At 31.5% G+C, this 18,877-nt stretch overlaps 1 protein-coding gene across 2 annotated transcripts in view; it reads right to left on the bottom strand.

Moving 5' to 3' along the window:
- Nucleotides 1-18,877, bottom strand: part of LOC108687085 — a 128,149-nt gene that overhangs the window by 86,586 nt on the left and 22,686 nt on the right. For both annotated transcript variants that reach the window (XM_018192689.1, XM_018192688.1), the window contains exon 2: nt 9,213-9,450. In XM_018192689.1, the coding sequence (XP_018048178.1) occupies nt 9,213-9,450 (238 nt within the window). The remainder of the gene's footprint in view (nt 1-9,212; nt 9,451-18,877) is intronic.

Genomic DNA, 18,877 nt, shown 5'->3' with positions numbered 1-18,877 from the left:
GCAATAGGAAAAGATAACAATAGGAAAAGAAAAGGATAACAATAACAAGCGTTATTTAATTTGAAATATATAAATAAATAGAGGATAAAGAACAAAGTAAAGAAATTATATTGATATATATATATATTGATATATATATATATATATCAATATAATTTCTTTACTTTGTTCTTTATCCTCTATTTATTTATATATTTCAAATTAAATAACGCTTGTTATTGTTATCCTTTTCTTTTCCTATTGTTATCTTTTCCTATTGCTATCTTATTTTTTAAACTGCCTATAAATATTATTTCATCGTAATTCCTTATTCCTCTCGTCACAAAGCAACAATAGAATATTGAGTTAATCTGCTTGTTCTCAGCGATTTTTACGCAGTCATATGTGTTCTTTCTGCAGATAACGCCTCGTCTCCTGCTAATTGCAGTGTTATTGGTGACAATGCGACTACTGGATGTTCTGCCAATTCTGGTGTATCGACAATTCATCTTCTTAAAGATATTTATTAGCGCGCACTTGCTAATCTTGATAACAGGATGTCTGGTTTTGCTATTGGGCTTGGTTCGTTAAAGACTAGATTTGGATTTATAGCCTATACAAGGCTAGGCTCAATTCGATGGATGATCTTGGAAATAGACTTGAGACTCTCTCTTTAGATATACGTGATCTTGATGATGATGTTGCCTCTTCCAATGGAGTGAGTTCGGCTGTTGATGGATTTGTAGGATCTCCTTGATGGTGAGGATTGCCCTTGAGGAACGTTACATTATCCATGAAGACTTCACCGATTAACAAGCTTTTTTCGTCGTCGCTAACAATAGATCTGAAAACTCGCATGAGAAATTTTGAGCTCTCACAGCGTGATACGAACTCATTTTTGGTTTTCCTGTCTCTCGTGATGAGAATTGTCTGGATTTATTATCAGCTTTGACCTCTCATCTAGATATGTCGCTTTCGCCGGGTGATATTGCTAATATGGTAAGACTGAGTAGGAGCTCTGCTTCGTCTAGGATGTTTGTTGTCAGATTTATATCAATAATCAAAAGAAATGAGTTGCTTGCTGCAGTTTGTCGTAAGCGCGGTTTCAATGCACGTGACATTAGAGAATCATAACTTTCTGACAGAGTTTTGGTATGAGCGATCTATTGCTTCTAAAATACTTGTTTTGAAAGAGGCTATAGAACTCTCACCCATTTTTATAATGTGAGGCGCGTCGTAGTCTATTATAAGAAATCTGATAATTCTATGCCTCGAACATATTTGTCTTTGAAATCTTTTATCAAGACAATCGCTGCAGCTCATCCTGATGTGCTTTTACTTGCTGCCACTCGATCTCGTTTCTCTGCAACAATTATTCCGACGGTATACCGACTTTCTAACATAATAACTATTCCTCTGTTAACGCTTTATCTTCTCTTTTCTCTCGAATTCCTGTTTTCTCTCCATTATTATTTTTATCCACTTCATTCTTTCCGTCTGATAGATTGTCTCTAGTATCAAAAAATTTCTTACCTAACTTAATCAACTCGCTTAATCTGCCTTTAAATGTGCGTCAGACAATTTCTGCATTGCCCATATATTGTATAAATATAAGATCTCTTGTGCCACATTTCACGTATGTAAATGATTTAATCTGTCTTCACAAGCTTGATATTCTAGGTCTCTCTGAGACGTAGTTTCGTGAAAGAGATGATTCTATTTATGCTATTGAGGGTTATTATGTCGTAGTTGAGAAAGTCTATGACTTACAGAGTGGCAGCGTCGCATTATATATAAGTAGCTCACTGCTTTATTCATCCCTGGTCTACGCATCCCTCTTGCAAATTTCGCTATTGAAATTGTTAATTGTACACTTCTATAAAAAGCGGTTAACAATTTTTTCTGTCTATTTTTCTGTCATCCTCCTCAGAATATCGATTTGGAAATGCATGCCTTTAAAGCATGCTTGTTTTGTGTTTATTATAGCACAGATTGCATTATTTATATAGACGATCTTAATATAAATCTTTTAAATCCATAAGAGATTCATGCGCATTATATACAATATCATTATACTCGCTGAAACAGATAATTAATACTCTTACAAGAACAACAAATAATTTTTTTTAATTTTTTTATTTCTTGATTTACAAGTCACGATTGGGCGTTTGTGATGAGATTGACGTAGCGACCATCGTGTAATCTATGCGTATTAAAATATTGTAAAGCCACATCGTAACTCTCGTATGAGGCTCTGCCGGGCTCAATCTTGAATGAAGCGTTAGAGAGCATGAATTAATTGATGCATTAATAAAATTGATGGGTCACAAATTTTTGCTATGAATAATATTGATGATATGGTTTCATTTTTTCTGCAAACTTGCCTAATTTATTAAGTTTTTGATTGTCCTGCTTCGCTCACTTACAAATCTTCTATTCTGAAAACTCCGTGGTTCACTGAGTTTTGTGATTCGCAAGCTCATAAAAATTAGAAATCTAATCAAATAGATATATTAATAACAACTCTAATGAACTCTAATGAAAATTGGTTACTTTATAAGAAATTGCGTAATCTAGTGTCCTCTGCAATTAGGCATAAAAAACAATTCTTTCTGGGCTCCTTCTTACTCAAGCGCTATCCTCGTGATTTCTGGAAAAATTTAGCATTTATCTCTGATAGTTACCTCTGAATAGTTATAGCTCCTCTTCTATCATTTCTGAAAACTTCCTTAATTCTAACAATTTAAATAATTATTTTTTACAATCTCTTCCTTCTTCATCGTGTGTGAAGGAATCTCCCCTTCCGTTATTAATCACTTTCTTCTTTCTCAATCTCTCATTTCAAACAAGTTTCTCCCTCTCCAATTGATTTCTACGATATACTTAAAACTGTAAAATTTATTTCCTCCGGGCCCTATGATTTCTCAGGACATATGTTACTTCTTTCTACTTTTGTTGCCTTGAGTCATACTATTATTTATTCTTACTATTTATTCTTAATTCATGCCTAACTAAAGGGATTTTTCCTACAGCTTGGAAGCAATAGTTATTCCTCTCTCAAAGACAATCCTTCTTTTTCCTTGTCTTTTCATCCGATATTCTTCCTCTTTTTCACTTAAAAATTCTTGAGTGTATCATTTTTATGCCATTTCCATTTTATGCCAAATGAGCCATTTTTTTTATATAAATAATATAATTCCTGAATGTCAATCAGGCTTTCGTAAACATCACAGTACTTCTTTTTTTCATTTATCAAATTCTGTTTTATAATCTTTTGATAATGAATAATTTATTGACTCTTGTAGCTTTGGATTTTTCTAAAGGTACAGTCAAATGTGAGTTGTTAAGTTACGTTATTATGGCCTTTTATTACTTCTCTCTACGCTCTTTCCTCTCCAATCACTCTCAGCAAGTTCTTATTTATAATCTCTCTTCTAATTTTTCCTTAATATCCAAGATTTTCTCAGGAGTTTTATTCTTGATCTTCTATCATTTAATTTATTCGTTGCTTATTCTCTTATCCTCTTTAGTGATCATCTCCAGGCTTTACATATGTGCCGATGATTCTGCTCTTCATTTTTTCAAACTCTCTGAAGCTTCATCAGTTGCAGGCACAACTAAATAATGACTTTTAACAAATTGTCGAATGGTCGACATCAAATGGACTTCATTTAAATCCTTCCAAATTTTTATTTCTAATTGCAGACTTGTCTTCCTTACTTTCCCACCTTCCTGTCTTTGATATCTCTATTCTAAATGTTCCTTTAACTCCCAGCTCGAATCAAAATTGGCTTGCACATTGATTCATCATGGTTATTCGAACATCATGTTGTTGCTAAACGCAGGTTTGTATATTCTCGTCTTAAATTATCCTTTGCGCCACATTATATTGGTCTCTCAAAAATTGCATGTTTACACAATCTAGTTATATCACTTTGATTATGTTGACATTGTATCCCGTCTTAAACAATATTACCTTCGAGTACAATTAATCAAAAAAATTCTTATCTTCGTTTTTCCTGTTAAAAAATATGATCATATTATTCCTTTTCAACGCTCTGGCTGTATATTTTTGAATGCTTTATAATCCATTTATATTGTCTGACTTATTCTTCGCACTCCCAGATATCGTGAACTAATTCGTTTTAATGTTGATTCTCATTCTAACATTCTTTCTGATACCCGTCATCAATTTTCATGTCCTAGTCATCACATGTCTAAATTTCAGAATGCCTTTTCTTACATTCCGATGAAATTTTATAATGCTCTGCTTTACTCTCTTTTTCGCCTTTCTCTGCATTTCATTCGGAAATAATCCGATATGTTCGGCTTAAATCATAACTTAAATTAATGTTTGTATATTTTATCCAACTATTTAGAATGAATAATTATGTTATTATTCACTTTTCTCTATTGAATCTTGCTCTCTTTTATACACTTTATATATTGGTAAAACTAATTGTATTATTTGTATTAGACTGCCTGTATTTCGAAATATTAAAATGTACTCTGATATTCTCATACGACTTCAACACGACTTCAAATCAGCTGCTTAGCTGTCGTTCCGTTTATTGTTGTGTAGCTGATATCGAATATTATTGTATTCTATCTGTCTTTATTTGTATTTAATGTTAATAGTTACACTCAATAAAATTATTAAAATTTTTTAAATAAAATATAAAAAACAAGAAAATTTGTAATCATATATATTATAAAAATCATAAAAATTACATAAGAATGTAACAAAAGAAAAATTTAATTAATAAAATTAATTGGAAGTATAAACGAATGTATGTGAAAGCCAATAAAATAAGAATTATAGTCATTAGAAAAATATATTAAAATCTTCTATCTTTTAAAAAATATAAAGACAATAAAAATGACAAGAAAAATACAAGCTGAACAAGTAATAAAATGGTGCATACATGCAAGAAATAATTATAATAATTATAGGTATTCTAAGAAAAGCTTTGTCAATGTTTAAAATAGCAATTGTATTATTAGATCGCACTATGAAATATTCTACTGATATAATTCTTAATAATTATAATGAAGTTTTATGTGGAATATGTACATACATCTTCCACTGAATCATACTTTTTTGAAATTAGTTATAAATATATAACATTACTGAACCGTTTCTAATAACTGTTTCTAAATATAATGAATGAAAATGGATAGATTACTAACATTAACACCAATAAAGCGAACACATAACATAAACAGAAACATAACATAAACAGAAAAATATAGCATGGAAATGTAGATTTCTATGTAAAGGAAACGATGTATTCTTAATTAATCTCTTCAAAAAATTTCTCATTACAATATCTAATTGTTCAACAATAAGAAATGTTCCAAAGTTTATCAAATCAATAGGTGTATGTATAGTTAAATAATCGGGAAAGCTAGCATTCACAAGCATAGACATAGACCATCAATTATGTAAATCTAAATTGTTAGCATTATATTTTTTGTCACTACATTATCTTACAGTAAAAAATATGCAGAGACTCACACGTTGTTTACAATATTATTACAAAAACTTTTATAATTAGATGAAGCATTATATCTTGGAAATGTACAAATTCTAAAAACAAGTTATGAAAACTACACGTAAGGAATGTATACCTAAATAAGGATGAAATAATGTAAAATATTCGTCAGCTTTTATTTTTTTAACTAAACGGATAATGGATACATCACGATTCGTATGTTTGTGATATAAAAATATTTGTATTTTCAAAGAAATATTATTGATGGAACAGAATTTAGAAAGCCTTGTTCGCCAATATATTGATAAATTGATAAATTATAAAATTGATAAATTAAATATCATATTTAAATATCAATTTAACAAATCCATTTTATATTTGTAAATATTGTTTAATGTGTTTTTGTATTGATTTCTTACGCCAACGTATATTTTAAATAATATGTACGTTAATAAAATACCTGACTACATTAAATAATTAAATAATTATGAAAAGATTTTAATGCAAAGAGCCAAAGCTTTTCAAATAATACAAAAAAATCAGAATAATATCAGAGAAAACTCACATATATTCACAAAAAAGTTAAAGGCAGAATATTTCATTTACTATTACTGATAGAGGAAACAATAAACAAAATTTATTCGCTAACAAAAATAATAAATTGTAATCATGAATTATACATTTTAATTCGTAGTGTCCTAACAAAATAGTATGTGAAAATTTAATAGATGTTAAAAAATTGTATGACGTACTAACATGATTAAAAAAACATAATATATGCACAAATTTAATTACCAATTTCGAATAAAAATTAACTAAAGAATTATATACTGAATATTAAATGATTCAGTTCAACATGTTGCATTATTAACACAAATTAATGATCCGGAAACGTATTACGAACAATTTATTTTTTATCTTATTTATTATTTATCTTATATACGAAAAAAAAATAAATGAGATTCCAAGCTTTATATCAAATGTTAAAAACAGGATTTACCAATAGATAATCGATATAAAATATTAGATCTGTTATGTTTTCCAGACTTATATCCGTTTGATGAAAATGGTCAGTTTCAATGCATCCTGTTTCCAGAGTAATAAATTCACAATAGTTGTTCACAATAGTTATTGTTTACGAGCAAAAAATGTAAAAGTGGGATTACTAGATTCGGATTTTCACGTCCAGTCACAAATATAATATTATTAATATTAAAGAATTTAATAGTCTCAATTGCTGGTAGAAAAAGTTTAAAAGTAGATTGTCTCCCATGTAAAAAAACAGAAAAAGATATTAATGATTACAACCCTACAATACTTACTGCATAGGATGATAATATGTAATTTACTGGAGAAAAATCAATTTTATTAAATTGGTAACGTACAAAATATACAATCAACTTTGAATCCAATTACACAAACAATACATTTAAAGAAATTAATTCAACTAAATCATTACGTAGTCGTCTTTAAAATTTTGCAATGCATAATTTAAACAACAGATAATGTAGAGCTTTAGAAGATGTAATACTCTTTTTGATATTTCATTATATGAAACTGATCCCAATATAATTAGATGGTTAGATGTGAATCAAGTCAGAAATCGAAAGATAAACTCAGAAAAGAAATTGAGTCATTAATTTTCTTAAAATTATTTTCTATATTTTTAATAAATTCTAATAATGTTCTTTTTTTATTAAATGAAAGTAACACGAAGTTTTCCTCTAATTGTAACAAATATTGAACTTTTTCAGGAATTGAATCAGAAATTGTAAAAGATAAATTTATGAATCAACCTTCTTTGATGTTAAATAATGAAGACTTTGATATTGTTTCAATAAATTTAATAGGATCTATTTTAATGTTAAAATGATTGTTGGAATGACAAGAATTGGACAGACAATTGATATTGAGTATTTTGGAAATCCGAGATTTGGAAATCCTAGTATCAATCTGATTCGGATTATTCAATACATGATAGTAGATCGGAGATAACCATAAGCTTAAATCCGCTGTTTGCTCATAGGTGGCATTAGTGAGCGTACAAAGCTACTCTGGACACAATACACTTTTTTGTATGTATTTGACATCTGTCAACATTAACCAGTGCACATCATCAGCAATTTCATACAACAACATACATTTTTTCTTTCGTAATCATGTTTAGTTTTTTGCTAAAAAAAAAGCATATGCGGGAAGCTTTGCTTTTCTGTTTCAATTTGAAGAAATCGGCTGCCGAATCGCATCGAATGCTTGTGGAGGCCTTATAGCGACAATGCTTTATCGGAAACAACGTGCAGAGATTGGTTTCGCCGATACAAAGACGACAATTTTAACCTGAGTGACAAGAAGCGTGAAAATCGACCCAGGAAGGTTGAGGACTGTCAATTGCAGGCTCTTTTAGACGAGAATGATACTCAATCGTCTCAAAAATGCTTGCCGAGCAATTGGGTGTTTCTCAAGCAGCTATTTCCATGCGGTTACATGCCATGGGAAAGGTTTAAAAGATCGGAAAATGGGTGCCGCACGATAGGCAGATGGAGCGACGCCAAAACACTTGCCAAATTCTGCTTGCCAGACAAAAAAGAAAGTCGTTCCTGCATCGGATTGTGACAGGCGATGAAAAGTGGATCTATTTTCAGAATCCTAAACGCAAGAAATCTTGGATTGATCCCGCCCAATCATCAACATCTTCCTCAAGACCAAATCGCTTCGGACAGAAGACGATGCTGTGCGTTTGGTGGGATCAGAAAAGTGTCATCTACTACGAGCTGTTAAAACCTGGTGAAACTGTTAATGCTCACCGCTATCACTAACAACTGATCAAATTGCACCGTGCTCTGCGTGAAAAAGGCCGCATTATCGGAAAAGACATGACAAACTGATTTTCCTCCACGACAACGCACCATCGCACATGTCAACAATGGTCTAAAACTACTTGGAGACACTCAACTGGGAAGTGCTATCCCATCCCGCTTACTCACCAGACCTGGCACCTTCTGACTATCACCTGTTTTCATTGATGGGCCATGCGCTCGCTGAGCGGCACTTCGATTCTTATGAAGACGTCCGAAAATGGCTTGATGAGTGGTTTGCCATGAAAGATGAGGAATTTTTTTGGCATGATATACACAAATTGCCCGAAAGATGGGAAAAATGTATAGTTAGCGAGGGCAAGTACTTTGAATAAATTTGTTTTTGCTTCCTAGGAAAAAAAAATGTGTTTTTCTGACTAAAAAACAGCGGATTTAAACTTATACACCTGTCTCTTTTTTCCAATTACAAATGATACACTCCACCATGATTTTAAGATATCAACTATTAAAGAAACAATCGAGGAATGTTGCTTGAAATATTGAGATAGATTAAGAAAACAAATAATTTCGCTACCAACTTTAGGTTGTGTAACAGAAGAATAGTGTGAAGGATTAAGAGGAAGATACCTATAGATCTACTAACCTAATATGTCAGTAATGTACTTCTAAATAGCATATTTGGAAGATTGTGAATATACTGAATGTACTATATAAGAATATGACATTGATCATGTACCTTCCCTGACATCTATATTAAGACGAATGTATTGCTGAATGTTCTATTGATAGTAATAGTTGCAATAATATTGGATATTAAAAAAAAACATCATGTGCTGCTATAAAAATTGAAGATTTTAAATTTTCTTGCAGCCATGGTAGGTGCATCAATTATGCATCTGATTTTTGCCTCGACATTACTTACCGGTATCTGCACAAATGTCCCGTTGTTTAGTTGGGGATACGAGTACAGTGGTATCACAGGCACGGTATTGTTTTTTAGAAAGATTGGACCCTGGATAGGCGTGACATGCGTGTTCATCGGTATGTCATGATCTTCATCATCATAGTAATCATCGAAATCGTTGTCGTAATCCAATACGGCGTGTACCGAAGTCTTAGTATCAGGATCGATGGAGCTCCCGCCATTGACATTTGTGTAACTTTAAACAAATTTAACTGAGTATCAATAGTGGTGTGTCGTATAAGTACTTACAAATAATTACCGCATGTATACGTATACGTAAGATAATAGTTTATTTGAAAGAAAAAAATATTAAATGTTTCACGAAAATTATTACTTTGAAGGGTTTTTGAAACATATTTACTAGTTTCAAAATGCTGTATTTGCTTTAATGAAAAAAATCAATTTTTTTTAAATGACACGTCATGTTGCATATACACAATATCATATCATATTCAGAAGAACAATAGAGATTTAATATACAGTATAACTTTTTTAACTGGTATGATTGTGAATTGTTATTTCTTAGCTTCATTTTTTTCGTTTTCCATTGAGTGTAATGAATGCTGCATTTCTACCAATCTGGAACTTGTTCTCAATATGAAGGATGAATTTTGAATTTGTAATCGCTGATGAAAACAAAGTGAGCCGAAACGTGAAATAAAATGAAGATAACTATTAACATCTGAGGATTATCTACTTCTTCTATCTCTTCGTATTGTTATGTCCATATCTTTAGAAATTTTAAATTTATGATTCTATTGGAAAGAAGAAGAGCAGAAATGATGAGGGTATCTGGAAGGACGGTCAGAATTTTGTCTCGCAGGCACAGAGGCGAGTACCGCGAGTCGAACGCACCTCTTTGTGCTCGCCTCGGAATAGATCAACTGCAAAGATGCTATAATATCTATTTCCTACGAGCAATCATCGGTCCGAATTTCGAGTCAAGGAATCTAATCTCTTTAACTCGGGAGTGGACCACATGCGATCTCTAAAAAGGCAAAGGTAACGACAATGAGATTTTAGGGTTTTAAATTTAGAGAACGAAAGAAATGTAAATTATTAACATTGTTTATTATTACTAATCATTATCAATCTATCATTATCGAATTACAAGTTCAATACAGTACAATTACAAAAGATAAAGAAAAAAATTATACATTAATAAATTTATTATTATGAAGTAATTTACACATTAATTAATATTACTAGTATAAAAAGAAAGAAAAATTTACATATTGAGATAATTGTTATTAACTATTTTCAAGTTATTAAATCGCCAGAGAATGAAGTTTTAGGATGAGCAGAGCTGACAGGTTTAAGTATATTCTATTTCGTGTATAGTGATACAGGAAGGAGGAAAAAGATTGAAGAAGAACCGGAACTAAATATAGATAGGTGGAATTCAGAATAAACATCAGAATATGAGAATGAAGAAATTGGCCGTAATTCCACGCTGAATTTCTTGTGAATCAAAATAATGGCGCCCGATTGTAAAAATCCCCTCGAGAATAGGTTCGGTAGTTCGCGGGAATTGTCTAACGAGTGACTCAAATGAGTCACTTTCTTCAATGAGGAAATAGGATCTCGGTGGTGGAGGAGGAATTTCTTCTAGGAACTCCACACTGTCCATGGAGTTCGTAAGAGACAGAGTTCCTCTGGAGGAAAATGGGATTGAGATGACAAATGAATCAGGTGTTAGCAAAAAGGTGTCAGAGAAAATTCGCTCTATCAGAATCCGAAAACGCGAGTGACGGAAATCGAAGAGGAAGGAGTTTGAGGGGGAGATGAAGGAAAAGGAGGAAGTATCACCTCTAATGCGTTTTCGGTTAGCAGGTAGAGCGGCGAAGCCAGTGGTGAAAACAATTCTCAGCTGGGTGACTTCGATCCCAAAAAGCCTCAAAGTACTCTTCGTACGCTTGGTTGTCCGCGCTTTACAGTAAGCTCGGCTTTAAGCCAACCCTGGTGGGGGCGGTTTAAGCGTGGCACTATAATTTGCGTTGGATTAGATTTTGCAGTGAATATACGGATATATAAATTAAGAAGGGACTTACTACTCTGCAAGTTTTTGACTTTTGAGGATGACTGTCGGAGGTCCGATCTCTGTGATTGTAGAATTCCAAGGGAAAGGTTGATCCAGCGATTTGGCTTCGGTCGAATCACTTGACAGAAATAAGCAAATAAGATCGCTTGATCGAACTGATTGCGGCTCACTACTAAAATCGGTTAACGATCTGATTGCGGACAGAGTGTCAGCTGGTTAAATAACTTTTATTGTATAGATGCGAACTGGCAGAGTTTCGTGTCGGAGATGAAGTTTGACTAGCTGATTGTTCGCAAAAGGCCTCCTTTTTATATTCGCAAATTAATAATGCAGGCCTTGCGTACATTACTGTCTAATCTAGGATTAGGATTAAGGATATCGGTGAAATGGGATAATAGTAATACCATATGTGTAATAAAACAACTTCCGTCATCGACCATTTGCTCAATAGCTTAGAGACACGTGTGTCATTTACAGACAACTGCTGCTTTCAATTTGTCATTCTTAATTTATTTATTTCTTCTGTTCCTCAGGATAAAATTCGTCTATTCAAGTTCAAATATTTAATCCAACAACTTCGTCTCGAATTTAGATTATTTAGATTATTTAGATTATTAGTCTAAAAAGTCTAAACATTATTCGGAAGTTACTATTGTAATTTTCTATGATAGAAACAGATGGTCTACCGGTTTCTTGTTAATAACTTTTATGGTGATGAGGAAAATTCTAATCGAAGAAAAGAACTGTGGAGTCTGGACGTAACAGCATCTACAAAGTGTATGACTCATTAGCCTCAACTGAATTTTATTATTTTTTATTGTTATTATATAAAATATTTTGTTTATTCCCCCTTCCCCCCAGCGAATGCTTGCATTAATACTAGCAAATGTTTCCTTCCTTAAAGCAAACAACAAATATATATAGGGTGTCCCGAAAGTTTTTGCCAATCGCTTTTGTGTAGATAGAGCGGAATAAACTGAGTCGAAAAATCCTCTATTATTTTGCAATTTTTGCATTAGTTAATAAGATATTAATTATCAAAGATTGCCAATATTGATCTTGAATAATTTTTTAATCAAATACTATCAACTTTACAGAAAAACTGCAAGAGACAAAAATTATTTATTTTCTTCTCATAGAACTCTAAGAATTTTTTATCAACTTTTCTAAGAACTCGAAATTTTTTATCAACTTTTTAGTTTTTATCAACTGCATTTTTTTATTCTTACCAACGTGAGAAACGATATTAAAAAATTTTGGCGACAGAAAAAGATTTTGGCAATAGGATCGATACAATCAGGCAGTCTTTTGAGCAAGGATTCACCTCGTGAATCCGTATAGATCTCCGAGTGACGCGTGTTTAATTGCATACAGTAAACATATAATCATTATCAGTGACTCAGAGGGAAATTCCGTTCTTAGGTGGCATTCTTTCGACTCAATCTAGATATAACATTCTATTACAAACAGGCGAACCATCCTTAGGCGTTGTTGCGATATGCTTATCTAATTTACCGTGATTCATTCTACTACGATAGTTGAGTTCTTGTGATTATTGTAAATAGATAATTTGAATTTTCAAAATACATTGCGCAATACATTATATATATAGACTTAAAATAAGCTTTTTTACGCGAAAAGACAGTGTGAATAAAATATTAGTAGTATTCTTGCAGATAGACTGAATACACACACACACACACACACACACACACACACAAGTTGAGTAAAAATTTCCTGGATCGGTGAAATGAAACTTCGAAAACTAAGCATTTTTTAAAAAATATGTCCTACAAAAGTTGTTGATTGTTAAATGATCTATTCACTGATCTGGCCAGTTTTATCTTGAGTGGTATCACCAAGGTTAGGTCAAGATCATATCGATTTTTTTAAATAATACCTATTTTTAATTCCAGAATCTAATAATGTCAAAAACTTTTCAAAATATTATAATAAAATTATTTTTCATAAAGTACTTTTCGAGTTATAAAACTTGAAAATTGCAATACCGTCGGCATTACGCAAGGTATCTGATAGTTAAAACTGAATATTGTTTAGGATTATGTTTTGGATAACATTCGTTAAGATCGTTACGATCAATTCGTTAAGGAAATCAATTCATTGGAAATTTGTTCTCTTATTTTCATTTTTACACTGAAAGTTCATTTTTATGTAAAAATGAATATATGTTTTTATTTATTAATATTCTTATAAATCTATTTGTGATTATGAGTGCACTTACTATTCTCATCTATGACTCGGGCACGTCAATTATCTGCTTTAGTATAATCTCCTTCGTCATTTTCATTATAGCCCGTTTCATGTGACTTAAGATTTGCAAGAAATAAGTATAATTTCGATCGAACGTCGCCGTCTTGGACGAGCTCGTTTGACTATTCTATTATTCTTGTCGTCTCGTTCTTGATAGAGAATTAACCATTGTAGATCTTTATTTACAATAATTCACAATCTTTTTTTTTTTTATTTTAATACTGAGCTTACAAAGTGGTCATTCGATGATTGAATAAGTCTATTATATCTCATCAAAGTCTGGGATTGTTGCTGCTGTTCTGTGAATAGTAGAAGCAACAACTTCTTTCCTAAACGCAGAAGATATGCATGCTTGGTAGTACAAGCAGAAAATTATTCAGTATCGATACCTGTTTTTGATAACAAGGATTTTATGAAATAGTATACATTAAGCAAGCTCTCAATATTAAATACAATATTACAAAAATAATAGGCAATTAAGAGCTAAGCTAGTACATATTATTATTAATGTTACAATTCTTCATTATTCTTCACCTGCACATATATTTCCGATATTTTGGTTTTTTTCAGCCATCTTCATAGTATAACACTAGGCTTAATAATCCAAAATTTAAATGTAATTATTCTGAATGTAGGCGTAATTAGTCAATCCAGAATAATTCTCCATTTGATCATATAAATAGTTTTTCTTAACAAGTCAAGATTTGTAAGATCTAAATACAAAATCCTATTATACATTAACAAAATTGCTTTTTATATTTAAAAAACTCATCGTTGTATTAAGAACTTGTACTCTCTTGTTACGCACTATTAAGAATATAAATTATATAAAATTTGTCGATTAGACGTATGTTTTCGTTCGTGTCTACGTAACGTTTAAAATTATAAACTGATGTAGGTCAATATTTTAACATTGAGTTAAAATAAAATAAATACAAAAATAAAATCAGTTTAACAAATATACCAGTAATCTAATAAACAAAACATCTTTTTAAACATCTTTTTAAAAAACACAATGCTATTAAATTATTAAACTGATCAAGAATTGGTATGTAGCCATGGTAAAAAAATTTGGTATCCGTCTGTAAATTGAGCGCATTCGTTTGCAATTTTATGTGTATCATTTCAGATATTCTGTTCAGATATTCTAATCTCTTCCTAAGATATCTCGCTCTCTATCATTTTAACATTCTCCCAATTCTATTGTATTATAATTATTCTGCAACCCATGTTCAGCTATAACAGATCTAATGTCATTGTTCTTGCGTAATTAGCTTTTATATTCGTTAATTCTTGTATTCAATTTCCTTTTAGTCTGTCCAATATAAGTTGCATCACAATCTTTACACGATACTTTATACACTTTATATACATTTTTACTATTCATTAATGAACAAACATCTTTCTAAGTTCTGATCATGCTTTCCAATTTATTGAGGCCAAAAAAGACTAAGTTTAAATCTGAGTTTTTAATTATATTAATAAATTTTTCAAAAATATTGGAAATGTATGGAATAATGAATCATTGTTTTTTATTAATATTTTCTTCGTTATTATCTCTTCTTGTCTTATCAACTTAGTTATTAAATTTATTTGTTTAATCTTTTGTTTATTATGTCAAAAATAAATTTTAAAGGATAATCATTACTCAAAAGATGTCAATTATAAAAGAGAGATTTTTATAATTATATCTAGCATCATCATGCACAGTTTGAAATTAAAATACATACGAATTTCTTCAATGGGTCATAAATAGTGCGATCGAGTAGCTGAAACTTATGTGAGCAGTGCGGTGGAAGCGACAAAACAATTATGGATTTGCAAAAATCTAGTTTCTTGATTGATAAATAAGACTCATGATTATCTAAACAAGCAGAACGGGATGGTCAATGGGATATAAACGTAGGATTGGAAGAAATTCAAAAATTCGAAAAAAAACGTTCTGCGTTCATCCAACTTGGATTCGCAGGGCCTGATCCACATTGAGAAAGTAACTCTTAAAATATTTCCTTGGAAAAATAAAAAAAGATGGAAAAGAATTTCCTGTTGCTTTTGTCATTGTCAAAGTCACGAATACGCCTCGTTCAGAAGAAGTTAAAAACTTGTTTAATACCACATCGAGCAATAACTCAATTGAGTGGTTACATTGTCACGATTCCGATTTTGTCCATATTCCAAATATTTTTGGCACGAAAAATGGAATTCATCCATTACAAAAATTTTTTCATTATTGAAAAATGATTTTCAATAGTAAACAAAATTTTTTGACATTAATTGGATTGAAATTAGTGGTACGCACTAAAATTATCGCTTCCGGTTTTCGTATAGCCAAATTGTGACACCATTTGACAAAGCCACTTAACCAATCCTCACCAGTCATACGGGTGGCTTCCCAAGGAACCGATGGCACAGTTAATGTTAATTTCTTCGCAAAATCATATGTTAAATCTCGTACTTCCTTTGTTGAAAGGTTAGAGTATATGTATATTAATGCAGTTCTAAATATTCTACTAGAGTCGCTTTTGCATTTGCGACAAACATCTAAAATAAAATGAGTTTTATGATAACAAAATTCGCTCAAATTAAGATTCAATAAATTAGGATAACAAAACTCACTATACGATGCCCATGTATCAATATAATCACTTCATTCACTTCAATTTTTCCTTCATTTATATTTTTTAGCCAATTCTGTGTTTCTAGACATTTCAAATTTTTTCACCGCCGATGCAATTTTCATATTTTTGGTGGCTAGCATAGACATTCTATCTTTATCGACGGGATTTTATGATTGTAATTGCGAATCATCCTATAATTAACATAAAAATACGATTAAAATATTGTGAATAAAAAATTGAAATTAGATGGTTTCAATGCGATGGCTTGGTGCCCTCTTAGTCCCCCTCCTTGAAAAAAAAAACCTCAATTTTTGCTGCTAACACTCAAATTTAAGCGTTTATCATCAAAATTGAGTGTCGACCGTCATCATTGGGTGTCACTTAAGCGTTGAGCATCAATGTTGGATGTCGATTGAGAGAGAGATCATGAATATTCGGTGTTGCTTTGGTGTAGATACTCAATATTGAGTGTCAGTCAAGCTTCGAGCATCAATGTCAATTGAGTGTTAACCATCAATGTTGAATATCGGTTGAGTGTGACCATTAAATTCGGTGAATAATTTGGTGTACTATAACATCCAAGCACGGTTTACTCTCAATACTTGTATATGACATTCAATAGATGAATGTAAATCTTAAACGGTTTTAAACTTTTAAGTGTTATTTTCAAAATTGAATATAAGAGTCACTTGAATGTTAATCTTTATGATTGAGAATTAACGCTGAAATGTTGAATATATGCATCGCAGATTCATTTATGAAAGAAATATATTTTAATTGTACGCGTGAAACATCTTTTTGACAAATTATCTAAACTACGTTCAGAAACATCATCCGAGTGCCTCCATATATCGTTTTATTCTTGTTCATCCAATGTGAAATATAGAGGCACCCAGATGATGTTTCCGCAATATAGATAAAGTCAAAAAGTTGTTTCACGCAGTTCTAAAGACAGACTTGAAGCCTTATTAAGATATATATCGCAGTACTAATATACATTAAATATTCTTACTATATACATTCTTACTAATATACATTATACTACAATAATTACATATTAAATATTCTTGGATCATCGAAGCAACAGTTCTCGTACGATTGCAGAGGTAAAGCACTGTTAGATGAGATGGGATAGGTGATCGCTTAGAAAAATAAGAAATTAATTTTCAAATGAGAGAGAAAGCGTTTTCTTTAATTATAATTTTGTTGTGTGTATTTCGGAAAATGTTACAAATCAATAATATTATTTTAGCAATAAAACAGATTTAATTAATTTTATATAATAAAACCATTTATTTTGATAGTGATTGAATATAATTAACCTTTGTTTGACGGTCTGAAATTACATCCAAATTTGAGTGTTTAACGCTCAAAATTGAGGTATTTTTTTGTAAGGGCAGAAATACCATATATGTTGTAACTTCCGACATAAATAAAATGTAAACATTTTTGAAAATGTAAGAAATAACATCAGGAGTATTCAGAACACATTTTTACATAGATCTACTTACCTGAACAATTCTGAATTTGAATAATAGCAACCAGGATCATATTTTCCGAATGTTCGAAAAATTACTTTCAAATATCGAAAACGTTTGATTATTTGAACATAACAACACCTAAACTAATCAAATTTCATTGATAAAGAAGACACACGAGATGACATGTACAATATAAATAGGGAACTCATAAGATATATTTTTACCACTCAAAATTCAAATGCCAGCTTAGTCCCAATTAGCCCCGGTCTCCCCTCTATATATTTTAATTTTTTTACCACACCAATTGCTTTAATTTTATTTCAGAATTCTTTATTTAAATTAATTAAGAATTATTTACCTATCCTCCCAGTATTTTCGATATTGATCCGATTATATATTTAATTCTGACTAGATTAATATCAATATCAATACCCAAATTGAGTCGACATCCAGACTTTTTTGTTCAAACACACAATTTTTAGTATCGAATGTCAATTTTCGATGTCAACTGTTATGTCTTTTCCCAGCTTCGAAGTACGCAGGAGTACACTCGGGAAATAGCGGATCAATTGGAGCGGAGAGAAAGTGAAGATCCTCCAACGAACATATTCACCTCACGTGATCGAGCGAGAATCGTGAATCGCGGTAATGTTGAGCTCCAGACGCGCTCTAGACGTCAATTCTACGAACACAATCGCGAACCACACTAAAGCCTCAAAATTCTGACAGCACGAAAGTATCACTAAAATCGAAAAGATTCTGACTCGCATGGGGGCTGGCTAGCTTTATCTAATGGCAGAGGGACGGGATGTTTATGTAAGGGCTGTGTCTACAGGAGAAAAAGCGGACAAGGACAAGAAGCCGAATAATATAATTGTCACAAATATAACAATAATAATAATAATAATAATAATAATAATAATAATAATATATCACGTTTTTCACATTAACTAAAAATAACAAAAGACAGTAATAATGCACAAAAAAGAATGATGATGATCGCGCTATATAAAAAAAAAAAACGAGAAATTAAAAGAAAATCGCAAGAACGAATAAAGAAAAAGTTAGTTTGGCGAACAAAAACACAAAATCGATTCAATGATTATTTGAGTCTAGTAGTAAAGCAAGGCGAGTTCTAACTCATGGGGAGCGCGGGGCGCGGGGGGTACTCGTAGGCGTGGGAGTACCCGTGACGCGGGGGGTATTCGTAGG

This window comes from Atta colombica, unplaced genomic scaffold (assembly GCF_001594045.1).
Source record: "Atta colombica isolate Treedump-2 unplaced genomic scaffold, Acol1.0 scaffold2, whole genome shotgun sequence".
In the NCBI taxonomy this organism is placed as follows: domain Eukaryota; kingdom Metazoa; phylum Arthropoda; class Insecta; order Hymenoptera; family Formicidae; genus Atta; species Atta colombica.
Note: the sequence above shows the minus strand (reverse complement) of the source record. Positions and strands in the feature narration are given on the sequence as shown.